General features: G+C 33.0%; 1 protein-coding gene across 1 annotated transcript; it reads left to right on the top strand.

Moving 5' to 3' along the window:
• The first annotated feature begins 3,427 nt into the window (after positions 1-3,427).
• On the top strand, positions 3,428-27,277 carry LOC108906913 (low density lipoprotein receptor adapter protein 1). Its single transcript, XM_018710354.2, has 5 exons — positions 3,428-3,681; positions 25,425-25,532; positions 25,715-25,898; positions 26,216-26,615; positions 26,689-27,277. Exons 1-5 carry the CDS (start codon positions 3,636-3,638, stop codon positions 26,761-26,763), a joined length of 813 nt encoding a protein of 270 aa, XP_018565870.1. The 5' UTR covers positions 3,428-3,635; the 3' UTR covers positions 26,764-27,277.
• The last annotated feature ends 633 nt before the right edge of the window (positions 27,278-27,910 follow it).

The raw sequence follows: 27,910 nt of genomic DNA, 5'->3' as shown, positions 1-27,910 counted from the left end.
TCAACTGCAAACTTCTAGCAGCGACATCTCTTAATTTTTATCCTACACAATTAAAAAAAAAACTAAATATTCTGTGAAAAAAATCTAAACTTTTGTACTCTTGAGTAGGTATTTTTCGTAACTTTTTTATTTTTAAAGTTATTTTCAAAAATATGTAATTTTTTTGGAATTAAATTTTTTTTTCAATCAAAAACGTAATATTTTCAAATACATGCATTCTAAACCGCTTAAACTTGTATAATATATTGTTAGCACATAAAAAATGTAAATTGTAGAAGGATTACCTTTAATTTTAAATCTCGTGAAAAATTCATCAGTTTTTGTACTGATTTTTTTTCCCGAAACAGCGAATTAACAGTTTGATTTTGATCATAACTCTGTTAATTTTTATGCTAATGACTTAAAGTCAAGTTAATTTTAAAGATTTTTTAAAGTACTTTAAAAAATGTTCTGTGCATTTTTCTTGAAAACTGGAATTTTTTTAGTTATTTTACGTTAAATGCTGCCAAGTTAGTTTTTGGCGGACAAGAACTTTTCTTCAACCACCCGTGTCTCAGCATCTATTGCATCTACATAAATGAAAAAACTCAATCTGTTTCTTTTTCTATAAGCTTCATTTTCTTTGGGATGTTTTTTTAATAGAATGCCTACTTTCCGAGTTATTCGTCTTTTTTAATAAAAAATGTCCATTTTCAATCATCAATAACTCCACCAAAATATTGACTTACGAAAAATGTTCATAAGCTAATTTTTGCTTAAAATTGATTACTTTATCGATTCCTGGGGTTATTTTTAATATTTTATTTTTCACCCCCTAGAAGGGGTGGTTTCCACCCCCGGACGAAAGCACTCATAGGCACTATATAGCTGTTGTTTCTTGAGCTATTTTCTACTTACAATCAAAGTTTCACTTCAATCGGAAACCCTTGGTTCTCTAAGCATAACCTTTAAAAAATGGCGCCCAACTCTGTCTCCATCCTTATTTTAAATGTCTTCACATCACCATTTCTTAAGCACTTATCTAGCAAGCAACACTGCGCCAGTACAGCAACATAGACAACAGAGTGATGTTTGTCCAAACAGAATTCAATCTCGAAAAACATATTTTGTAACTTAGTAGCTATATATTTGTTTAAATGTTTGTCGATTGTAAAGAACTGTGGGGTATTTTTATAACATGTTGTTCCTTTATCTTCCACACGAGTCGGTGAACCGACAGGCAAGTGATAAGTCCTAAGGTAATTACAGGACAGACTTGCATCCAATTGTTGAACTTGGTTATCTGGTTGTTGTCGAGTCTTGGGTGGTGCGGTGGAAAAATTTCACATTTGCGTATTAAAGGTTGAATAATTCGAAACTGATAGGATAAAACGACTTTTAAATCTTTCCCAATGACCCTTCCTTTCTCTGGAATAAATTTTATTTTTCCTTTTTAAGGAAACGAGATCGAAATTTGGAGCTAAAAAGTTGCTGCAATTTTGTATCAAATTTACAACAACCAGTTCAATACCAGTACGGTTTCTTGGAAATTTACTAATAACTCACTAACATTTTACTTAACAAATAATTTAATATCTAAATATGTTATCTTTCATATTTTCCGGAAAGTGTATCTTTCCGAAATGTATATTTATAACTAGAGATTAGAATAAACTTACCAGTGTCTCATTTCGGGCATTCGACATAGAAATTAAAGTTTTTGATAAAAATACCCAATACGGCAGCTGTAAGAGTTGATTTCTTTAATGTTAATGCATTTGACTATCAATATGTATTTTACTCTGACAGTCCAACCAACTCGCTCCACAAATCTTTTGTCTATGCAAACAGTAATAAATTAATTTCTTATAATTTTAATTAAAGAAAGTTTTTTCCTCTCACATAAATAATATTCAATTTAGAGCTTGAAATTGACCAATACTTCATTTTTTCCTTGTCCACTGCATTCTGATAAATGATTATTTTTTTTTAGTACCATTTACCAAAGAACTTTCTTTGACTTCATATCATCTGATTCCCAGGAAAATCATGTCCTCTCAAATACTAAGCATCAACAAGAACGCTCTTAATTTTCTTGAATCGGCAATGACGTAGGAAAAGGCAATTTAAATGCAATTATATCGCACTTATCACAAACCGTTAAATATCAAATAAAAATTATTTGCGTTCCATAAATCAACATCTGTTTCTATGAAAGAGGATACCTTGATGGCGTAAGTGAAAGGGTAATAAAAAAACAACAACGCAGAAAGAGCTGCCCACATATCAAATCTTTTACAGAATGAGAACTATCAAAATATATCGGAAACACACGTTTATAGTTATTCAAAATCTCCTAATTCGTAAACGTGATGATGTACGTGCGAGAACAAGGGAAAACTAAATTTACGGTACCTTAAGGATGGCATAATGTAAGCCGAAATATCGACTAAAGTGACATGTATATCTTCGATTGTTTTTATGTTCAATAAGGCAAATTATTTAAAAAAACTGTATTTAATGGTCCTACTTGAAATATGAATGTATGAAATCAGTTGTTCTTATTATCTGTCACATATGACGTACGAAAAGGTGGCCAGAAATTCAATTGTTACGCAGAATTACTTTTATTTTTTATAGAAATCATATTTCAGATGTTTTAAAAGCATTTTTAACGAGTAGACATCTATTTGACCACGTTTTGACCAAAACGGTCCCTTTCAGACGTCGTTCTGACGAAGTTTCGTGTAACTTGTGAAATAACGTCTTCATGTCACTTTTGGAGAAAACGTTTAGATATCCCAATGCCGTAGTTTGTAATGAGATGTGTTCAAAGGAATTTTAACAAGAAATTGTAAAACAGACGTCTTTAAGACGCGTTTCTGACCAAATTTTGACCCTTTAGATCCTTTTGGAGAACACCATAGATGTCCCAATAACGCAGTGCTGTAATCGGATGTGTTCACATAAATTCTAACGAGAAATTGCGAAATAAACGTACTTAAGACGTATTTTTGACCAAATTTTGACCCATTTCGACCAAGTTTTATCTAATTTGTGACCCACAGTTAAAATTACTTCATATCCTTTTGGAGAACACCATAGATGTCCCGTGTAACTGCCAAAATAAGCATAAACCTTGAAGTGTCCAAAACAGACGTCGATTAGACGACTTTTAGGAAAGTTTTTCTTTTGGAAGCCTTCCTAAGGAATTTCAGTCTATTTTGGGATTCACTTGATAACCATAGAACAATAATTATCGCCCCTTGTTGAAGTTCTCAAGACACTGGTAACGGGAACCCAGTAACACCCTGTATAAAGCTACACACAACGATGTCCATAACTGACAGATCATCTCCAAGCAATTGCGTGCATACAGACCCATATCTGTATCTTGGAAAGTGGGTAAATCGCAATGGCGTACGTAAATAGGCAAGATCTAAGAAGAAATCAATCTGCAGCCGCCGAGACCACTCTTATCGGCTCTGGTAGTCGCGTACCAACAAGTAACAGCTCCATTCAGTGCTCATTTCGCGACTAGCCGCGATTCGAAGTGGTCGCGACACCGCAGCAGCCATTTCTTTTGAATCGGTGCCAGTAGATCCTGCGTTTAAAATAGTTTCTCTTGAACCGCCACAGGAAAACCTGCACCGACAATGGCGTTCTTCAAAACAATCTGGAAGGCCAACACCAAGCACCAGAGTGAGTACCTACTTTTTTTTTTCTTTGCCCGCGTCCGTCTGATGAAATCCGGGATGATATCCGTGAGGTTTTATTATTGTTATGTACATACCTATCCGATACAATAGATGAGCATTCTCGGCATTCCTTGGCTGGTGTTTTGGATTTGAATTGTTTCTTTGGGAGGTTAGAAGCGCGTTACCAGGAAGTTGCGTTGAATTTCTAATGTTGGATTATATGTCAATGTCGCCGAAACCATACCGCCGTGTTAATTGCAAAACTGGACCATTTTCTAAATGCCTGTGTTTGGTAAAAGGCGATTCAACTAATTTTCAATGACATTGTCAGGCGAGGACTTAGGATATAAAGATTATCTGACGTTTAAATAAAGTGATGATTTCTGATTTTTCAAAATCGATTTGAAACGCATTGTAGTTTACACAAACTTTTTATTTAGGTAAATGTAAAGATTGGCGAAATCTGACATTTAACAACAAAACAGCTCGCTATTTATCGCAACATTGAATCATGCCATACCATTCTCTTTACAAATTTTAGCACTTTTCTTCTAAACTAACGATAATCCAGTTCCAACTAGATTAAAAAAGCGACAACTGACGTAGTTGAACCAATGTATTGGGAATATGAGATTTACCTAGTGCAAAGTTCATTAAAAAAAATTAAGGAACACAACGAATCGGAAACTGTCTGCCGTTTGCTGGAAAATTATCCGAAAAATAGAGGCAGAAGTGCAAATTTTTACAAAATAGTGGACAGTTTCTGTCATTACAAATTTTGTCCTTAAAAACATAGATAGTAACAGTTTTACAGAGAACAAATAAACGTTTTACTATTTTTTAATACCCATACATAAATTTATAATTTGCTGATGATGATTTCGAACCAAAGAGACTAAAGTAATTATTAAATGTCAAAGTATCCTCACAACTTAGTGTAAATAATTTTTAATTGAGTTTACAGAAACGTTTTTATTATCAAGTAAAAGCGGAATATATTTAAAATTGTAATTCTTTTGTATGTACTTTCAAGTAAACAAGGTTTTCAACATTTAAGAGTTCAAAAACATTTTTTCCTAGAATTTTTCTGTGATTAAAGTAGGAATTTTGTTAAAGTCTCCATTGAAGCTTCGGAAAACAAACAATTTTTATTTCAACCCATGAAAAATGTCAAAAACTTGCCTGGATATTTATTTAATTTCATATTTTTTTTATTAACGTACTAGTATAAAGAAAATAATAAATTTGAACGAGATTAATATACATATAAGAGTAGTAACAAATAAACATAAAACAAAGTAACTTTGCTTCAGCTATCTGGTGTTTCCCAAGGATCAATATCAGGCCCTCTTCTGTTTATAATATTTATTAATGATATTGTCGAAGGTCTAAATTAAATAAAGCTAAAGTTATAAACAAGCATTATACCTCATTATTGAAAAGTTCTTTATTTGTCGCATAGTTTCATTTTTTCCTTATTTAGTCGATATTTTTTTTCAACTCTGAAAAAATTTAAAAATTGTTGTAGTACTCTTGCGTCGAAAGTATCGATCAAGTACTACAGTACTAATATTGTCTAAAGGTGGCAACTTTATCCTTAAACAGTTTGTTGAATATCTGCTTTTATGTAATTTCAGCATAAATGTCAGTAATAAATTTGGACGAGATTAATATACATATAACTTTAATTCGTACAAAACGGACATTCTTGATCAAAGAGGTCGGACAGATGGCAGTTTGTTGAATTTAAGGGTTTTAAATCAAACACTTTGCTTCAGCTATATGGTGTTTCCCTAGGATCAATATTAGGCCCTCTTCTGTTTATAATATACAGGGTGTTTCAGAAAGACCTCCCGTAAATACAGAGGCTGATAGTACGACAGAAAATAAGAATGTTTTGTTATATGAACTATATGTCTATCTCCTCTTGTTTTCGAGATACAGAGCGATAAAATAAAATTTTTTAAATAGAATTTTTCGAAAATTTCCAAACGGTGCGAAATATTTTTATGAAATTTGGTATTCCAGGATTTTTAAGGACGCCAAATACGCTGGTCAAATTATTTTTTTAATATTCCATAGAGGGCGCTAGTTATGCTACATTCCTATTACATTTTAGGTTCTAATTTTTTTAAGGTTAGGTTTTTTACCATTCGGGCTCCAATTTCTAATATACAATTTTATTTTATAAAAATAATTTACTCTTGTTGGAACGTCCTAATGTGGACGGATTTCGAGAAAAAAGACTTTTAATTGAACTCTTACAATATTCCGGTGTTTTATACACCCGAATATGTACAAATGACTTTTGTCAAAGTAGGCTTATGTCAAAACTTATTGATAGATGTCTCATAAACAACACGTATATTCTTAGTAATATTTTAAACTTGAATTAACTTTATATCAAAATTTTAGTGACTAATTTGTCATTACTAATTACAGTCACTAACAATCACTAAAATTTTGATATAAGGTTAATTAGAGTTTAAAATATTACTAAGAATATATGCGTTGTTTATGAGACATCCATCAATAAGTTATAACATAAGCCTACTTTGAGAAAAGTCACTTATTTTATACACCGTAATATTGTAAAAGTTCAATTAAAAGCCTTTTTTTCTCGAAAACCGTCCACATTAGGAAGTTCTAACGAGATTACATTATTTTTAGAAAATAAAATTGTACATTAGAACCTAACCTTAAAAAAAATAGAAAATGTAATAGGAATGTAGCATAACTAGCGCCAATCCAAAAAATAATTAGATCAGCGTATTTGGCGTCCTTAAAAACCCCGGAAGACCAAAGGACCGCGCACAAATCTTATGGAAATTGGGTCCCGGTCAAATTCGCTGAATTTTTGATATGTGATAGAGTTCATCATACTGGTCAATTGTCTCAATGGCCACAAAGCTCAAAAATGGATAGTTTGGCCGGTACAGAGCTTTAAAGCTCCGAATATCCTCCACGGATTTATGTATATGCGCAGTGTGTATAGACTTTTGAAATAGCCTATTTCATTTTTTTTATTATCTAGGTTTATATTTTTGAGGTTGCTGAATTCAGATCTGTTGTTAGATTTTCAAAATTGACAGTTGGCAGCTGTCAAATAGCTGTCAATGTGCTATAATAAAGCCAAAAACTTGTTTTTTTATGTTTTATCTTTCTTTTTTTTTAGTTCGATAAGTTCAAAGACGATATCAAATCAATAACAATGACTATCGGCAGCTGTCATTTAGCTGTCAACAATTCTTCAAAGTCCGGTAATAAAGTCAAAAAATTATTTTTTGTTTATAACTTCAAGTTTTTTAGATAAGTGAATATAAATATGATATAAAATTATGTAGTCATCAGCTTACAGCTGTCAACAAGCTGTCAACTAACTGTCAAAATGCAATAATAGAGCAAGTAACTTATTTTTTGTGCTTAACTTTGTGGATAAGAAATCAAACATGATATAAGTTTATGACATCACTTTTGAACTCAGTGATCTAAGCAACTTAAAGCTTTTTAAAAAAAGTAACTTTTTGACTTTATTATTGCATTTTGACAGTTAGTTGACAGCTTGTTGACAGCTGTAAGCTGATGACTACATAATTTTATATCATATTTATATTCACTTATCTAAAAAACTTGAAGTTATAAACAAAAAATAATTTTTTGACTTTATTACCGGACTTTGAAGAATTGTTGACAGCTAAATGACAGCTGCCGATAGTCATTGTTATTGATTTGATATCGTCTTTGAACTTATCGAACTAAAAAAAAAGAAAGATAAAACATAAAAAAACAAGTTTTTGGCTTTATTATAGCACATTGACAGCTATTTGACAGCTGCCAACTGTCAATTTTGAAAATCTAACAACAGATCTGAATTCAGCAACCTCAAAAATATAAACCTAGATAATAAAAAAAATGAAATAGGCTATTTCAAAAGTCTATACACACTGCGCATATACATAAATCCGTGGAGGATATTCGGAGCTTTAAAGCTCTGTACCGGCCAAACTATCCATTTTTGAGTTTTGTGGCCATTGAGACAATTGACCAGTATGATGAGCTCTATCACATATCAAAAATTCAGCGAATTTGACCGGGGCCCAATTTCCATAAGATTTGTGCGGGGTCCTTTCATAAAAATATTTCGCACTATGTGGAAATTTTCATTAAAATGTTATTTAAAAAAATTTATTTTGCCTCACTGTATCTCGAAAAGAAGAGGAGATAGACATAGAGTTCATAAGACAAAAGATTCTCATTTTTTATCATACTATCACCCTCTTTATTTACGGGAGGTCTTTCTGAAACACCCTGTATATTAATGATATTGTCGAAGGTCTAATTTAAATAAAGCTAAAGTTATAAATAAGCGTGATACCTCATTATTAAAAAGTTATTTATTTTTAAAGTAATTCACTTTATTTTTTGGATACATATAAATAATTCAACTAAAATATTTAAAATCTTTGTAGCAAACACCCTTCCTGGACAGTAACACTTACCTAGCAGAACTTTCTACAACATGACTGCTCGGTACTCCCTGTATAGCTGTGTTGAAATGATATCCTTCCAACACGGCCTCGCGATAAGAAGCAAAGACCCATCCTCATTATTTGCAACATAATTATCATCCCATTTCGTGTTTTTTACTTTCGCGAATTTCCTTGTAGTCGTCAGCGACAAAGGTCGTCGCGTCGAGCGAATGTTTACGGTAAACAAATGGAATATAACCGATAAGGCATGGCGGAACATCGTCAGAAATGTGTTTTCGTCGATTTCCTACGAGCGTGCCGATCGTTACCTCACAACACAACCGAGTTATTATTGTTTCGTAATTTTTTAAGAAATCGAAGCTCGATGTTAAACAATTAGATTAAAACGGTAATTAGAGGAGCGTTGTTGTAGAACAGGCGTAAATGTTGTTGTAAAATCGGCTACTGAACTGTTATATAAATCATCAACAAAAATAATAAGTAGTTGTTTATAAGGTGGGACACTTTTAACCCTAGAACAACCAATAATATAGAACGCTGTGTGCCATGTATTAGACGATGGTTTATGTGCCTCCATCTCTTGTTGACATAAAAACTAAATCGTTAAGTTGATACGAACTCAAAAAGAAATTTTTTTCTAAAACAGTTTTATCGGATAAAGTCAAAAAATGTTCTTGAAATTATTAAACAAAGTCATGGTTCAAAGTATTTTGTATTCTCTCATTTCCTTTAACAAAGATGGTCACGAAAAAACAACTACCTATTACAAAGAGAACTTTTTGTTTCTACATTTTACTTGGAATTGTTAATAGAATGGTTTTTTGAAGAGAAATTGATGTACCATAACCTTATAATACAGAGTGTTTCACATAAGAACCGATACAGAGCTGGGGCAAGTAGGGGTAGCCAAAATATGATGATTTAACGCAACTTACCTTTATACTAACCTACACTCCTTGGAAGAGGGGCTACAAATTTCGAAAAAAATCACATCTCATTTTAACTTGAACTTAAAAATATCGAATTTGGTACACGGTGGTACAGCTCTTTTAGATAATTTAATTCCCTTCAATTTGAGAGGTTCCGGAACACTGTACGATGATTTGTCGCTAAAACAAAAAAGACAATTTTGACTTTTAGACCAGGGCGGATTTGTTTTGAGGTGGATGTGAGAGGGGGGCAAGCACATTTTTTCTGGATTACCTTCAGTACAACTCACATAATTCCTAGATCTGGGCGAGGTCCGAAACATTTTCAAAATTGCAAAAATGTTTAAAAAATTTAAAAAAATACCTATTTTGTCTGAGTTTTTTACTTATATCTTGGAACCTATGTATTTTGGAAGAATATTGAAGAGGAGAAAAGTTTCAGAATTGAATTTTGCGCAATATACTGTAGGTTAAAAATGTTTAAATTTTTTTACCGATGTTGCAAAATAGCAATAATTGATGAAAAAAGGCAAAATAATCAAGTTTTTTTGGATATTTTTTTTTAAACAATTTAATTGCTTTGAGGGCATTCTAATTTTAGTGAAAAAAACTTTGAGTAGGTATAATAAAACAACACGCCAAATTTCATTAAAATCAGTTCGACAGTTTTCGCAAAATATTTTTTTTTAATTTTCGTATTTTCAAAATGTTGCACAGCCTCAAATAAAACATCTAGATACTTGAAAATTTTTTCACATAGAAAAGACCGCTCAACCTTTTAAATGGTTTTTGGAAAATTGAAATCGGTTGATTACTACGTCCACAGTAAATTTTTAAAATTAACACTATTTTTAAACAGTTAGATTACATTTATCAATTTTCAATTGAGTTTTTTTCCAAAATTATAATTGTAAAGCACTATTTTCTTAATTTTATTTGTATTTAACAAAAAAATTAATTTCCAAATAAATTTATTTAAATAATTGTAATAATAATAATAATAATAATAATAATAATAATAATAATAATAATAAATGTCTTTATTACTTTTTTTTTAGTATAATTACAAAATACATAAATTTAGAAGAGGTTGGCGACATTCGGCTAAAGCCGCTCTTCCATGTAACCAACCTAGTCGTGGTACAGTAGTAGACAACGTTTAAGAATTACAAGAGAAAAAACAACAAAAAACAAGAATAAAAGTAATAGTATAACATCTTAATCATATAGGTTCTACTAAGAATTTTGAGTGGTTAACAAAAAATTTTTGACCTGCTTTCGGAAAGATGCGATGTTAATAGCAGATTTGATGCTAGTAGGTATATCATTATAAATATTTGAGGCGTTATAAGTAAAACTTCTCTCAAATTCGGCTGTAGAATGCCTCGGCACACTGTACAACTCCCGATTCCGCGTCTGTAAACCATGAATGTCACTATTTTTCACCAACTTCTCATATAAATAAACAGGTGATTTTGTAGCCCTTATTTTGTAAATTAAACATGATAGGTGGTATACAAATCTCTCGTGAAGTTTAAGCCATCTCGTAACAGGAAAAATTGCAGATATATGATCAAACTTACGTAAATTCAGCGAGTATCGCATGCAGCTATTCTGAATTTTTTGTAGGGTGTTTTTTTCAGTCATTCGTAAAGCAGGCCAATAAACTACATCACAGTATGCTAATTGCGACAGAATTAAAGAATCACAAAGTAATAGTTTAGTTTCAATGTTTAGAAATTCTTTTTGCATATACAGTACTTTAAGTTTACTGAATGAGTTTTGTACCAACTTATTTACGTGACCGGTGAATCGAAGATCAGTATCTATAAAAAGTCCCAAATTTTTCTGTTCTGTGACAGGTTTTAAGGTCTTGTCGCTGACTTTTAACTCGAAATCGTGAAATTGATCTTGTAATTCCAATCTATGCTTGCCAAAAATCATAAGCTGTGTTTTAGATGAATTTAGTACAAGCCTATGAGAGTCAGCGACTGCAACAATATTTTCCAGATCAGAGTTAATATGGCGCGCAGCAACAATGTGATCTTCAGGTTTGAATGAGAAGTAGATCTGTGTATCATCGGCATACTGATGCATCTTGCAATAATTTAAAAAAGAATTAAAATCCGCCGTATATATCGAAAAAAGAATTGGCCCAAGTATACTTCCCTGGGGGACACCTTGTTTAATTTTTTGAAATGAAGATACCTCTCCACATGAGACAACCCTCTGTCTCCGACTTGTTAAATAATTTTTAAAAAATATATGTACAGAATCACCTACACCAAAAAATTGCAACTTTTTTAATAGAATTGTATGATCCAAGGTATCAAAGGCTTTGCTAAAGTCAAGTAGTATTAAGGAGGTACATAATTTTTTTTCATTGGCACAAAATATGTCGTCTGTGACTTGGAGTAAAGCAGTAGTAGTGCTGTGCATTTCTCTGAAACCCGACTGGTGTGAATACAATATACTATGTTGTTTCAAATAATTATTCAGTTGTTCCCGTACAATAGTTTCTAATACTTTAGACATAGTAGGAAGTATACTTATTGGACGATAATCGGAAAAATTCTCAGGATTGGATTTTTTAGGAATTGGAAGGACATTTGAATCCTTCCAAATCATAGGGAAGGCACCTGTAGCTAAACACCTATTTAAAATGAAAGTAAAATACTCACCAAGATGAGGAAATATATATAACAGCATTTTTTTATTTATTCCATCCGTGCCTATCGCTTCAGTTTTAATTCTACCTATAATATTTTCAACTTCTTTCGATGTGACTGTGGAAAAATTACTAAAACTATTAGGTACCGTCTGAAATTCATTATATTTCTGTAAAATAACATTTTCATCGTTGACAGAAACAGGTTGAGGTATCGCGTTAGCTAAAAAATCACTAAATAATTGAGGATTGATGTCATCGTCCAAGTTACTCTTATCAGCCTCAGTAATATTTAAATATTGCAGTGTCTTCCAGAAGGTCTTCGGATCATTCTTGAATTTATATTGTAAATACGCTTTCTTTTCCGCTTTAACCGAGCGATTTACAAAATTCCGTAACTCTTTATAACTATTGCAAGACTCAACAGTTTTTAATTTTTTGAACTTATTATATGCCGCATTTTTAAGTCTGATCATCAATTTAAGATTTGGCGTTAGCCAAGGCGCTGGTCGCTTAGTGACTCTCACAGTTCTCATAGGAGCATGTAGATCAAAAACACGCAGTAAATTAGAATTCCAGAACTCTAACATTTCATCTACGGTATTTAAAGAATAGAGCACTTCCCAGTTTATTAGATTCAAATCGTTTCTAAATGCCTCATATACAAAGTCTGAGTAATCTCTATAAGTCACAAATCTAGGTTTCAACTTAATTTTTCTGATTCTCAGGTCACATTTAACTATAGAATGATGAGAAATTGGCTCCATATCAACAACATGTGTGTCAATAACAACACTTACATCTGAGGTTATGAGTAAATCAATTAGGGATACAGAATTTCTTATTTTATGGGTAGGTTGAGTGATAATTTGTTTTAAAGCATATTTTTCCAAAAGATTACTAAATTTTTTAAAATTTGGATTATTATTATCAAGAAAATTGACATTAAAGTCACCTCCAAAGAAAACACAATCAAATTGTGGAATGAAATCAATTAAAATATTTTCTAAATGAACTAAGCAATTATTAAAATTCGCGGAAGGGGGTCTATATACTGTGCCAAAACAAAATTTCTGTCCACAAAGCTTTACTGAAATCCAGAGGCTCTCTAATAGGCTATCTGTTAAAGTAGGACATTCTAATACTTTAAATTTTATGCCTTTTTTTACATAAAAGGCCACACCTCCACCCCTGCTACATCGATCCTTACGGATCGATAATAATCGATAATAATTATATAATAATTAATAACTAAATACATTCACATTCAGTGTTGAAGTATATACGTAAACAAATTTTTTAATTGAAAAAAAAAATGCAATAGCATAGGGTAAAATATACAGTATACAAATAATAAACTTTGTTTATAACAAAATGTGTGCAAATTAGACAGTTGGTATTACGATATTCGCATTCCTTGGCTCGCGAGACATCGGATTAAAAAAAAGATCGAAATTGGTCCTTTAGAAGTGAGCGAAAGCCCCCTCCCCCACATTTCGCGCGTGCGAGCGACAGCTTTTCCGCTGATTTAACTATGTTGTCGATAACTTATGGATATGAAAATCTTTTCCAGCTAAGGACTCGGAAAAACGAAGCCACTGGATCAAAGATTATTGCTAAATTGATTATAAATTAACGGTAAATGCCGATAAACTTTAACCGCTTATATCTCAAGAACCAATAAACGGAATTTAACTTTTTTTAAAAAAAAGAACCGTCTTTCCGAGTACTTTAAAATTATAATTTTTTAAAAAAAACTAAATTGCTAATTGATAAATGTAATCTAATTGTTTAAAAACAAAAAAAAGAGTGTTAACTTTAAAAATTTACTGTGGCTGTCCTAATCAACCGATTTCAATTTTTCAAAAACCATTTGAAAGGTTGAGCGGTCTTTTCTATGTGAAAAAATTTTGATAATTCGAACATTTTTTTTCAAAAACTTATTTTGCGAAAACTATAGAACCGATTTTAATAAAATTTGGTGTGTTGTTTTATTATACTCTAAAGTTTGTTTTACCAAAATTAGAATGCCCTCGGAGCAATAAAAATATTTTTAAAAAATTGCCCAATAAACTTGATTATTTTGCCTTTTTTTCATCAATTATTGGTATTTTGCAACATCGGTAATAAATTTAAACATTTTTAACTTACAATATATTGTGCAAAATTCAATTCTAAAACTTTTTTCCTCTTCAATATTCGTCCAAAATGCATAGGTTCCAAGACATAAGTAAAAAATTCAGATAAAATAGGTATTTTTTAAAATTTTTTAAACATTTTTGCAATTTTGAAAATGTTCCGGACCTCGCCCAGATCTAGGGGTCTCCACTTTTTTTACGTGAGCTGTACTGAAGATATTCCAGCAAAAATTAGCTTGCCCTATTCGATATTTAGACAGATCCGCCCTGATCTATTTGGCAATCAACTACTCGAGAAATAATGATCGTACAGAAAATCCAAGCCGGGTTTTGAAAATTGCAATGTATTCTCTACAAGTTGTAATTGTTCATCTTTGATAAAAAAAAAATTTCAAAGTGAAAATGTTGGTTGGAAAAAAGGTAAAAAATTTCTGATTTAGGGATATTTGAATAACTTGGCATAACTCTGGAGATAATGGATAAATTGAGGATATTTACTGTAACTTTTCAACTTCAGTGTCCTAAAGAAACCCTGATAATTTCAAAGCGTTGCGATTTTTTTTCCTGCTGCCCGGAATGTTTAAATTTGCTTTTGCTGGAAACCTATTTTAAATTGAAAATGTTTTTTAGCAATAATCCATATTTTCTTCATCAAAAAACGTTAATTATTGTAAAAAAAAATTAAAATTTATTTTTTTTACCACTGCAACTGCTTTAGTTTTATGTAAAAACTATTGTACCTACATTATTCTCATCATTTACATTTTATAAAGACTAATAGCAGTACACTGTCCCCTCCCCCACACAATTTTCTACAACCCGATGTACCGTAACGGAAGAAACTGATGCAAATCACCTTATTTTAAAGTGAACCCAATACGACGATTTCATGTATCGCGTCCAAAAGACACCTCTTGCATCACCTTCTTGTGATGCAAGAGGGAATCACGACCCAGACGGAGCGCAAACAGCCCGTTGGCTGTTGGAAGTCGTCTAATATTCCGGCTAACCGCGGCTGAGTGAGGCAATAAGGCATTTCTTTGTGTTTGAACGATCCTACCGTACTTTCTTCATGATGCAACGCAGTCGAGCAGTTGCAGATTTGTTGGGTTCAGGGAAGTTTACTCACCAGACGACGTCCAACTTTATAATTAGCAGAATGTACAATTACGATCCGACGTACGAATGTGTGTCGCGGAATGGAAATAGTACTGGTCAATGTACAGGGCGGATCGGCACCGACAGCCGATACAGGAAAACGGAAAGAGCAGATAGGAAACCGCAAGAGGGGATCTTTGCGGGATGATGATATAAGCATTTGATTTAAAATTATTTCTCTGAGTTCGAGGTTGTTTATTTATGTATTTATTTATTTTATTTTTAACTCACGTAGCGAGATAAAACTCTTCTATAGGGTGATTAAAATACAGACGATGAATACATGAAAAAAAAAAAGAATAAAAAATAGTCAAAATAATTAAAACAAAACAGTAAATAGTACTAAATAAAAACAACTGTGTACACTGTGTACTAGAGGGTGCATGGTGCATGTCTTCATACTATAATAGCTAAGATAATACAAGGCTTTTGAAATCGGTATGGGAATTTTATTTACCAATCTTTGGAGAACATAACGCAGCATTATTTTTTTTTATAAATATAATATAATCATCATCAGTATGATGATTCCGCGACAGCTTAAGATCCATATAAACGCCAGTTTGACATATTCCGGATTGCTTATGTCATTTAAGTTACAAAGACACTTCTTTGCTAAAGATTGCAACAAAGGCATAAATCATTAAATAAAACGGATAAAATTTCAATTTCCCGCAGTAGGTGTTCAAATTGTTAGGCAGATCATTTATATAAATTAAAAAATAGTAAAGGACCCAAGACCGATCCCTGCGGAACGCCGAATATTACTTCCAATATATCTGACTCGGCAAAAAAAATAAAGAAGCAGATTTTTTTTTATTTTATCAGTAATTGATGTTTAAGCAATAAACCTGCTTCTTTAAATTTTTATAAAATATTGACGATTCGACCGATCGATTTCAAAATTTACAGGTCTCGTGGGCTTGTACAGGGTGTTCTCAAAGTTGAGTCATTTATTTTAACAGCTAGTAGAGCTTGTAAAAAAAGTCGAATAAATCAGGTTTGTATTATACAAAAGTTTATAAATTTCATTTTTTTTAAATAATTGTTAATGCTTTAAACTATTTTGAAACAATTTTTTTTTAATTAAAAAATATATTTAATCTCAACATTTGAAATATTCAGTGTAAAATTGGAAAAAGAGGACACAAAGAAATTTTTAAAAATTTTTAAATTTTTTGTTTTTTCTCAAAATAATTTTTTTTTCAAAATTTAGAATTTTTTATTTCGATATTTGATGAGTATTTAAAGTAGTAAACGAAATTGTGAGAAAAATAAGGCAAAGAAATTTGTTTCATCTTAATCATTAATTGATGTTTAAGCAAAAAACCTACTCCTTTAATTTTTTATAAAACGAAATATTTTTATGAAATTTGGTATTCCAGGGTTTTTAAGGACGCCAAATACGCTGGTCTAATTATTTTGTACATATTTTATAGAAGGCGCTAGTTATGCTACATTCGTATTACATTTTAAGTTCTAATTTTTTTGAGGTTAGGTTTTTCATTCCATCAAAATTTTAGTGACTATAATTGGTCATTACTAACTACAGCCACTAAAATCACTAAATTAATTAGAGTCTAAAATATTACTAAGAATGTATGCGTTGTTTATGAGACATCCATCAATAAGTTTTGACATAAGCCTACTTCGAGAAAAGTCACTTATTTTCTTCACCGTAATATTGTAAGGGTTCAATTAAAAGCGTTTTTTCTCGAAAACCGTCCACATTAGGAAGTTCTAACAAGAGTACATTATTTTTAGAAAATAAAATTGTACATTAGAAATTGGAGCCTGAATGGTAAAAAACCTAACCTTAAAAAAATTAGAACTTAAAATGTAATAGGAATGTAGCATAACTAGCGCCCTCTATGAAATATCCAAAAAATAATTAGACCAGCGTATTTGGCGTCCTTAAAAACCCCGGAATACCAAACTTCATAAAAATATTTCGCACCGTTTGGAAATTTTCGTAAAAATTCTATTTAAAAAATTTTATTTTGTCGCTGTGTATCTCTAAACAAGAGAAGATAGAGATATAGTAAGATAAGACAAAATATTCTTATTTTTTGTCGTACTATCACCCCCTGAATTTACGGGAGGTCTTTATGAAACACCCTGTATAAACGTGCGATACCTTACAATCAAATGTACATTTGAAGCAAGAAATTTTTTTATGTGGAATATGAATATCCTTGAAACTCAAAAAGAATAATTAATTGAAGCGTCGAACTGAATTTTATCGAAAAGCTACTTGAAACCTAATCGAATTTGGCTCACCCTATAAGAGGTGAAAGGACTTAAACATACTTAGAAACATGTAGAAAAAAAATTACAATCAGTTTAGTAGAGTTTAAAAGTACATTGTTGACATAGTTTACTTCGATCTTGACTGACGCAATTTCGGAGTTATTAGCGGTCATTATTCGTAATTCTTTGTACGGTGCATTGATTAGCATAGACTACGTTTCCTTATCACACGGTATATATTACCAATTAGACCCCCCGTACATAATTATGACCCTAATTACTAGAATCAGGTAGTGAATATTAAAAATTCCTACCGCATTTCAATCACCGGCGTAGAAAACCATATACTTATCAAATGGAATTGCCGGTAATTACCCATTGCACAATAGTAATAACTTTTCCTCTTACCCGATTTTTTTGCCTAATTGCAGCTTTCGACGCCTCAAATAATAACTGCAAACGCCTTCGGCCACTCCAGGAGAACTACGCAACATAATTTCGGAAACCTTTCCATTTAGGTCAAAAGGACGCAGAGATCAAAGGGCGTTCTACAGAGATAAGAATAGACGAACAGACAAAATAATTTACCAAATCGTTATCGGGAGTGACTTGAGAGAAGCACCGCTGATAGGCAATTGGAATTTTTAAGGTCGTTCCTGATGAAATTTAAATCTAGTCGTCGTGTTTGTTTGTAAACAAAATGCGGTTAACGAACAGTCGTCCGTGTGCAGATATCTCGTGGCAACTAGATCGGGCTTTGCGAAACGCGGCGTGACGTCTGCAGGCGAAAATTTTCACGTTTAGCCCAATTTGAGCGGTGCGGTGTTGCCACGTCTAGTTATATTTCTCCGTAAATGAAGACAACTGGAAACTTTCAATAAGTAGCGACGTATAAATTACGTATAAATTAATTTGAGATTCTGTTCAATAAACTTTTAAAACTGTTTCTTATCAGGAAGGGAAAATATGAAAAATATATATAAACGCTTTGACCCGGAGGGGAAGTTTCTTGAAAGTTAAATTGCAATTTTGTTTTTGTGAAATACAAACAGTATTGTATTGACCGTTGCTAGGCGGTTGCTAGGAAAACTGTACGATTTTTTTACCAAGCTGTGCGATTTTTTTACCGTACGTCATAGGAATCTTACATTGATCGCAGACGGTGTGTTTTTAAGTATTTACAGTAGTGGTCGTAGGTAAATATTGTTGAATAAACTTTTATAAATCAAGTCTCGCTCTCATTAACGTTAATGGAAGTTAGGAACGACTTACTTTTAAAACGATTTTTTTATATTCTTAATGATTTATTTTCGTTATAAAATTGATATGAAGGTGTAAACTATTAATACAAATTTAAATATTAGCAACAGCGAATATAGAACTGTAGGTATTAATAAAATTCTCATAAGTAATAATGTAACAATATAAGAAAGATATATACAAATCCCTCCCTCTTATGACTTTTGACATGACATAATAGTGCCAATTTTATTGTTCATACTTTGACAGTTTCCAAAATTATTGAGAAATTTTAAAATAAAATTCAAACATTGAACACCCTGTTTCTTTGAAACCAGCAACATTTGCATAAGGCAATCGACTTATTTCGTCCACCAGTATTCATATGAAAGTGTTATTCGTTTATAACCAATTATACTCCAGTCGGGTTAGACAAAAAAGGGCTTAACCGGGAAAAAATTAGGGACCACAATTAATTTTATTGTTCTAACCTTTAGGGGAGGGTCAATAGTAGTGTAAATTCAGAATCGCGACTGAATTCCACCCCTGCGTCATCCACCATCTTGAATTTAAGGAAAAATCGTTTTTTCTCAATATCTCGGCCATTTTCAACTTTACAACAAAAATGAAAAGGACTTAAGTTGTTGCAAATGCGATTTCCTACAACTTCTTTTATTACAAATTTTATCGTGCGATCGATATTTTTCAAATTAAGGGGGAAAATAGTGACAAAGTATATTTATTGAATTATCTCGTTTGTTATTGACTATACGACATAAATCTACATAAACAAAGTTGGAAAGAATTATATTTTCTACAATTTTGATCTCTTTGATTTTTTTGCTACTACCAACATTTAAGGTCCTACGCTTGCGGAGACGTCAGGACTATGGAATGTTGATCCCTTGAGTTTAGTTAGGCTTGCCATAGGCGTAGGACCTTAAATTTTGGTAGTAGCGAAAAAATCAAAGAGATCAAAATTGTAGAAAATATAATTCTTTCCAACTTTGTTTATGTATATTTATGTCGTAAAGTCAATAACAAACGAGATAATTCAATAATTATACTTTGTCACTATTTTGAAAAATATCGATCGCACGATAAAATTTGTAATAAATGAAGTTGTAGGAAATCGCATTTACAACAACTTAAGTCCTTACCATTTTTGCTGTAAAGTTGAAAATGGCCGAGATATTGAGCAAAAACAATTCCTTTGAAACCAACTCCCGCAAGGTCCTACGCTCGCGTCTTTACCGCAAGCGTAGGACCTTAAATTTTGGTAGTAGCGAAAAAATCAAAGAGATCAAAATTGTAGAAAATATAATTCTTTCCAACTTTGTTTATGTATATTTATGTCGTAAAGTCAATAACAAACGAGATAATTCAATAATTATACTTTGTCACTATTTTGAAAAATATCGATCGCACAATAAAATTTGTAATAAAAAGAAGTTGTAGGAAATCGAATTTGTAACAACTTAAGTCATTACCATTTTTGCTGTAAAGTTGAAAATGGCCGAGATATTGAGCAAAAACAATTCCTTTGAAACAAACTCACGCAAGGTCCTACGCTCGCGTCTTTACCGCAAGCGTAGGACCTTAAATATTGGTTACAGCAAAAAAATCAAAGAGATCAAAAATATAATTCTTTCCAACTTTGTTTATGTACATTTATGTCGTAAAGTCAATAAGAAACGAGATAATTCAATAATTATACTTTGTCACTATTTTCCCCCTTAACTTGAAAAATATCGATCGCACGATAAAATTTGTAATAAAAGAAGTTGTAGGAAATCGCATTTTCAACAACTTAAGTCCTGACCATTTTTGTTGTAAAGCTGAAAATGGCCGAGATATTGAGCAAAAACAATTTTTCCTTAAATTCAAGATGGCGGCTGACGCAGGGGTGGAATTCAGTCGCGATTCTGAATTTACACTACTATTGACCCCCCCTAAAGGTTAGAATAATAAAATTGTGGTCCCTATTTTTTTCCCGGTTAAATGACAACCCGACTGGGCTATTAAATCAAAGAGCTACTTACTTTCCTCTACAATGACATTTGAGTCGGCTGTCAAAAAGCTTTATTAAATTATTTAAACGCTTTCGGTTTTTAACATGGAGCACTGTACCATTACACGTAAATAGAATAAGTCAACTTTGACTGGTAACACACCAACACGCAAATTAAAATATTTACATAATTCAATCAAACCAAGCATACCTTTCATTTCCATTATTTATGTATCAACTATGAATTTATTTAACAAGAAGAAGAATACTAACGGGGTTAATATAACATAATTTTATTAATCATGCCTCCAAACGATTTATTTTTAAAAACAATTATAAATCCTCGAAATAATACATTTCGATATTCCACAGCACGTTTCGGTAACTGTTTATATTGTAATGGCGCGATAGGATGTTACGGTCGATTTATTTATGTAAACATATTTTGATATGTAAATTGTCGATGTTGAAATTAATATTCCTTGTTACTGTAAATCTAAGGCAAAGAAATAATAGAAATCGTGCTCTACTTAGGTACATCTACATATTCGATAAAAGGGAAAAGAACTGGACGAAACAAATTAGGAATTTAGTGAATTAAACATCTCAAATAAGCGTCTGAAAAATCCTGTAAAAAACGCTGACAGTTAATTATAATGTATTGTTTAAGTACGCCTCTAGCGCTGTACGCCACTGGGGCGGTGGGTTTCTGACGCAACCCGATTTCGAATTACCTACCTGCACTTACCTGCCTTAACAAATAATTATGTTTAACATAATTACCAGGCAGAAACGTTTTTTTTCCATGACGACGTTGTCCATACATACATTTGTTTTATGGTACCACTATCACGATTTCGCGAAGATGGCCGTGGCCAAAACGGATTGGGTAACGGAACACAGGATGGGCTATTTTTAATGGGAATTTTGCTAAAATCGTGTTGTAACCGCTCGGATATACAGGGTGTCTCGTGTACATGGAGCTACCACAGTTTTCTGGGATCAACAAGCAGTTTTAACTAAAACAACCAATGTTGATTCGTTTAAGCCTTAGAAGGTATAAAAGTTGACAGAAACGAATGTGTTTTCTTCAAATAATTGTGAAACGCCTTTGTAAGATTTAACTGAAATTTGGTACAATAATACTTTATACAGATGTCACTCTATGAGATAGTAGACGAAGTAATTGGATTAACAGACCTCTTAACAACTCCCCCTCCCTTGTACTGATCTGCTCATAATTTTGTTGGAGATCATACTATAATTTCTATTTTTAACTTAAAAGTGAAGGATTTGTTAAAAAAATTTCCCTCTTTTATTAGAATACTAATGCATTTTCGATTCAAATAAAAAAAATCTCATAGATTTAAGTCAGGGGTACATGGTGGTCAATGAATTGGGGTATTCCTGTCTATCCATCTGCCTGATCACACAGGGGCACAAAAACTATAGTAAACAGATTATTAATGCATTTTTTTTAAGGAGACAAGTGGATTTTACCGTAGAAGTGGAAGTTGCTATGGACAACTGGAGGTAAGTGATGTAACTTGCCTCTCTAGGGAAAAAAGCGATTTCGAGTTATAAATGCATATTTTATGAACAAATAAATAGAAATATTTGATGAGCATTACATTTTATTAATTCTTATGGATGCATATTTATAGTAATTGTACAGTTATCACATTTAGTAACATTTATCAAATCTGGATAATTATTCTCCTCGCGTTTACTAATTGTCACATTTTTTCTCAAAATGATTGGACCGCTCCATTTCAGACACAGGAGGCTCAATATTATCTGACTGATCCATTAAAACAGCATGATGCGACGTACTATTAGAACCTGGAATTGAAGTGTCATTGTAAATACATCCTGTTGGCTATTTAATTTTTGTTACTTAAACTGTCAGCAACATAACTTTTTGCAGTTGTGGCTGATTTCCACCCACCATGTCTCTTGATTGCTAAGACATCAACTCTTGTATTAGCCAGTAACGTTGTCGATGTTCTTTGGAATGAATGGCCTGTATATGTTTCAGGATGTTCTAGTTTCAAAAACTGTGTAATCATAGAAAGGGTATATTCTTTCTGACTGGTTGGCTCGACTCCTGGGGCAATAAAACTTCGCAACCAGCATTTGCTGCATTTTCTATTTGAAAATTACTCATTTAGAAATAATAATTCAAAACCAGCAAAATTGCAACTCTTATGTAGCTTTGTTTATAAACGCCTTAGAAACGACAAAATCCGAACAACCAAGACGACTATGTAAGATTTCGAATAACGTCAAAATGAACTGATTAAGAAATGTCAAAAAATAAAACCTAATTATTTCATGAACCATAAAGGACTGTGGGAGCAGATAAAATGTTATACACCACGCAGCAGTTAAGTATAATTGACCAGTCTCGCACTCTATTGCCAGCCCTCGCTCCGCTCGGGCGCAAAATCGCCCTCGACTCGCAAATAACATTTAGGTACCTTCTATATGGTGTAAATAACTATTTCATATTCTGTCCATCAGAGTATGACACACCCCTGTATTTTGACCCGCTGAAGACGATGCAGCCATCAGAAATTCTCCATCACGTCAGAATTTTTCCCTTATCAAAAAAACTAGGTCAAAATCAGTGGAAACCTCGTTTTTTGTTAAAATAGTTAAGGTTTTGAAATTAAAGTACATATAGTGCTAATAGGATTAAAGAAAAACTTTTTATTCGTGCACTTTTTTATCAAAAATACCTCATTGTAGAGTTACAAGGAAAAAAATTTCCTTGAGTCCGTTGAAAGTCCAAAAAAAATTGGAAAATCAGAAAATCTTGAAACTAGAGATTCCAAGCTTTAAAACGGTTTTTTTTATCTCAATTCGATCATATTTCAATGACAATGAGATACATTTCTAAAAAAATTACGAAATATTTTTGTTCCCTTAATTTTTTCCAGTAGTGTATTAAAAATTTAACAAAAGGGAAAAATTTTTAGCAAACCCTTCACTAAATAGCGGCTATAACATGGCGCCCAACAAAATTATGAGCAGATTAATTCGGGGAAGGGGGAATTGGAATGTTTTATACATTTTCGTAATAAATAAATCAATTTTTAAATATCGCACAATCTAGATCATTTCTGGAGTTGTGTTTTAAACTTTTAGGTAAAAATTTGTAGATCTCAGTATTATCAAAAACCAGTAAAGTCCCTAAACCGAATCAAAATTGGACAAACTAGATTCCATTCGCTGTTATTTAATGAAACACATGTTTTTAATTTAAAATGCCGTGGCCTGGATATGCGTAGTATAGTGACACTTCATTCATGAGTGGACCTTTGGTTCACCAAGGCAGATAAGCCGTTTTCGATAACACCACGAAAAATGTCAAGAGTTTCCTCAGTTCCTGATACCGCCGGGTTAGCCCTGAACCCGTGAAAACGCGCAAAACGTGTCATCCCATGGAATTACGAAACCAGAAATGTTATTTTTTATATATGCGTAGTGCACGAGCGTCTATTTTTAAGGCATATGATAAAATTACTTCACAATTTGAGAACAACGTTGAACAAGCGGAATTATAAGCAAGAGTCCCTTCCCTAGTATACCAAAATGAAAATTCCAACGAATGCAAAGTGCAATAAACACCACCAAAAATGTTTTCGTTAAATCAAGATCTCCCTGGACTTTTTGGAAACATCGTTTAAAATTTGAATTTTGCTTAAAAACCACATACCTTGAAACATGAATACATACAGGGTGTCTCATAATTAGCTGCCAACCCTGAACAGGCCGATTCTATGATCAAAAGTAAGTAAAAAAGTTCATATGAACATGGGTCCGGAAATGCTTCCTAAGGGCACAGGGACCCATTGAAGAGGGAGGAATGGAAATCATTTTTTTGCAATATCTCTCAATCGCGTTGTGATAAATGAATGAAATTTGGTATACACAGCTAAATTTTGATGAGCAATTTGATGGACTAATCCATTTATTTCCACAAGGTCCATTGGGGTGGGTACGGGGGGGCCCTTGGTACTTTGCGTGTGTAACTTTTTCATCTTTGACTTTTTAACAAATTGGACAGCAAATTCCGTTTTCCCGAACTGTTTTACGTTAAAAAGGTACTCTTGTTTCAAATCGTTATCTTTAACGGTTTCTGAGAAAATCGCTCTTGAATTAATCCCACTTTGGTCAATTTCATAGTAATTTAAACAAAAAAAATTTTTTTGTTTAAATTTAATCTAATTTTAATAAAAAAATAATAATAAAAAATTAAATTAAATAAAAATTAATCCTTTAAATGGAAAAGAGAGGAAAGGAAAATTATTATTATTTTTTTTTGTTTAAATTACTATGAAATTGACCAAAGTGGGATTAATTCAAGAGCGATTTTCTCAGAAACCGTTAAAGATAACGATTTGAAACAAGAGTACCTTTTTAACGTAAAACAGTTCGGGAAAACGGAATTTGCTGTCCAATTTGTTAAAAAGTCAAAGATGAAAAAGTTACACACGCAAAGTACCAAGGGCCCCCCCGTACCCACCCCAATGGACCTTGTGGAAATAAATGGATTAGTCCATCAAATTGCTCATCAAAATTTAGCTGTGTATACCAAATTTCATTCATTTATCACAACGCGATTGAGAGATATTGCAAAAAAATGATTTCCATTCCTCCCTCTTCAATGGGTCCCTGTGCCCTTAGGAAGCATTTCCGGACCCATGTTCATATCAACTTTTTTACTTAGTTTTGATCATAGAATCGGCCTGTTCAGGGTTGGCAGCTAATTATGAGACACCCTGTAGAAGTGAATGCACAGGTTTTCTTTCTAACGTTTAAATTGTATCCTATTTCACTTTCATTTATTTATTTTCAGAACTCTCCGAAGAACTGGCACTGCAGAACAACAAAGATGCCGAATCCGAATCAAGCGAAGTAATTGAAAATGAAAACGACGTTGTTACGTTTAAATTAAAATACTTAGGTAAGAACTAGGCAAAAACTTTTCAATTAGCAAAAGAAATGTTTCGAAATCGATTATTCTCGATGCATTTAATTGCTGCTAGCAGTACGGGTTTCAATTTGCGTAAATTCCAAAACATATGTATCTTATGCGGATTTAGAAGCAACACCAGAGGTTAATTGACTTGCGTTCCTCAATTTTAGGTAGCACAGTAGTAGAAAAAATTACAGGAGATAGTATCAGCACAGAGTCTGTCAAAAACATAGTGAAGACAGCGAAGGCGAAGGGGAGGAAGAACCTGCAAAGGGTGAACCTTGCCATCTCCCTAAAAGGAATCGCCGTCATGGATCTACAGGGAAACGACATCTTCAAAGTCTCCATATACAGGTGAATTAAACATATATCTTCTTTTCTTGCATCTTTCATTTTTTCTTAGACATTTTCTCATTTTACTTCATCTTCTCCTCACAGTTCTTCATCTTCTCCTCACAGTTGTTCATCTTCTCACAGTTCTTCATCTTCTCCTCACCTTTCTTCATCTCCTCCTCACCTTATTTCATTTTATTTTTCTCCGCCTTTTCACTGTTCATCTTCCCATCTTTCTTTATCTTCTAATACCTCTTCATCGCTTCATATATCCCCATTTTGCGTCATATTTCTCCTTCTTCAACAGTCTTTGGTCTAAATTTCCCTCTATCTTCCAGAATATCGAACTGTTCGACAGACCCGACCCACCGCCAGATCTTCTCCTTCATCTCCACCGACTCCAACGAGACCATGGAGTGCCACGCGTTCGTCTGTTCGAAGAGGAAGATTGCGGAAACGGTCACTCTCGCCGTCGCCCACGCCTTTAGCACGGCCTACGAGGCCTGGAGGATCCTGCCCACCACGAAGGAGTTCCAGAATAACGCGATGAACTTGAAAGAGAACGAACGCAACATCATCAACCAGAAGGTAGAGGAGAAGGTGGACGACGTCGACGGCGGCAAGATTGAGGACGTGGTCGAGGAGAAGCTGATCGATTTCGATGAGGAACTGGACAACGAGGAAGACTCTTTTATCTTGGAGAGGCCTCCTTGCGAGCAGGGCACCAACAACCAGTGGGTGAGTACGATTTTGGTGATGTGTATCCGTTTAGTATTCACCACGTCTTGAATTTGTTTTTATTGTGTTTCAGGTGTGTTTCGAGGACGATTTCGTGAGAGAAACCCCTTCGAAGCCCCACTGCCAAGTAGACTTGATATTCGCTTGATTCTGTTCGAACAGAACGGAATCTAAGCCATGGTCGTACGCCTAAGTGTCATTTATCTATACTCTAAGATGCTAGTTCTAAATATGCAACTATGTAGTTAATTTTTAAAGTGCTTGTATCGGAGACGGCCACTGGCTGGCAAAATGCATTTTGTAGAGAACAATTTCGATACAAGTAGCACCAGAATGAAAAGTAGAGGTAAAAAGTATGTACCCGTCAAGTTTTCGGTGGCTAAATCTGAACCAATTCCATTCATTCGTGTCTTAAAAAGTCGCCGTTTACAATACAGTTGCATTAGCTTGAAAAAACTGATTCAATTTCCTGGTGTGGCTACCAACGAACGGGCTATCATCGAGCGGCAAAAACTTCGCGAAGAATTGACGATTTGATTGGACTTCATGCTCTGACGACTTCAGAAATAAACCGGCAAACTTTTGGTGCTATCTATTTTATTAGACTGTAATATGTAACATGATTTGTACATAAATAAATTAGGTAATAATAATATATATATATATTTAATAAATCTGACTTTGAATGTGTTATTTCCCGATGACGTTACAGAGAATGTTGAGGATGTCCAGAGTGCATCGACTTCGAATCGACCCAGATAATTGTTTGGCCATGGTTTGGTTTTTTTGGGTTAAAAATTACTCTGAATGCATCACTTCTTTAAAAGAACTACCAGGAAAATCCAAATTAGTGTCCGATATAAAAAACAAATGAAACAAATCTGGCTTGATTTACACAATAGCGTGTGATAAACAAACTGTTTAATTCTGGTGTGATTTAGGCACAAACGCGCTTTGTGAGTGTCATCACAGACCTAGATAAATATTTCGTGAGTAAATATTTGGCCCCTGCTTGTAACGCAATTAATAGTACATACATGAAAATGTATCGCTTTTATTTGATTTAAAATATTTATATTTGGCAATGAATAATGCACGATTGAAGAACTGAAAGTATCCCACTAAACACGAAACGTAAATGAAACGTTGCAAATGAGATGTTTTACTAAACATTTGAAACATTAACTAGAACCGTTTCTGTTTCATTACAGAAATGTAGCACTTGAAAACTTATTTAGTGAAACATAGCCGAAACGTTACAATTGAAGAGAGTTTGAAACATTACTCGAAACATT

This window comes from Anoplophora glabripennis, unplaced genomic scaffold (assembly GCF_000390285.2).
Source record: "Anoplophora glabripennis isolate ALB-LARVAE unplaced genomic scaffold, Agla_2.0 scaffold354, whole genome shotgun sequence".
Lineage (NCBI taxonomy): Eukaryota > Metazoa > Arthropoda > Insecta > Coleoptera > Cerambycidae > Anoplophora > Anoplophora glabripennis.
Note: the sequence above shows the minus strand (reverse complement) of the source record. Positions and strands in the feature narration are given on the sequence as shown.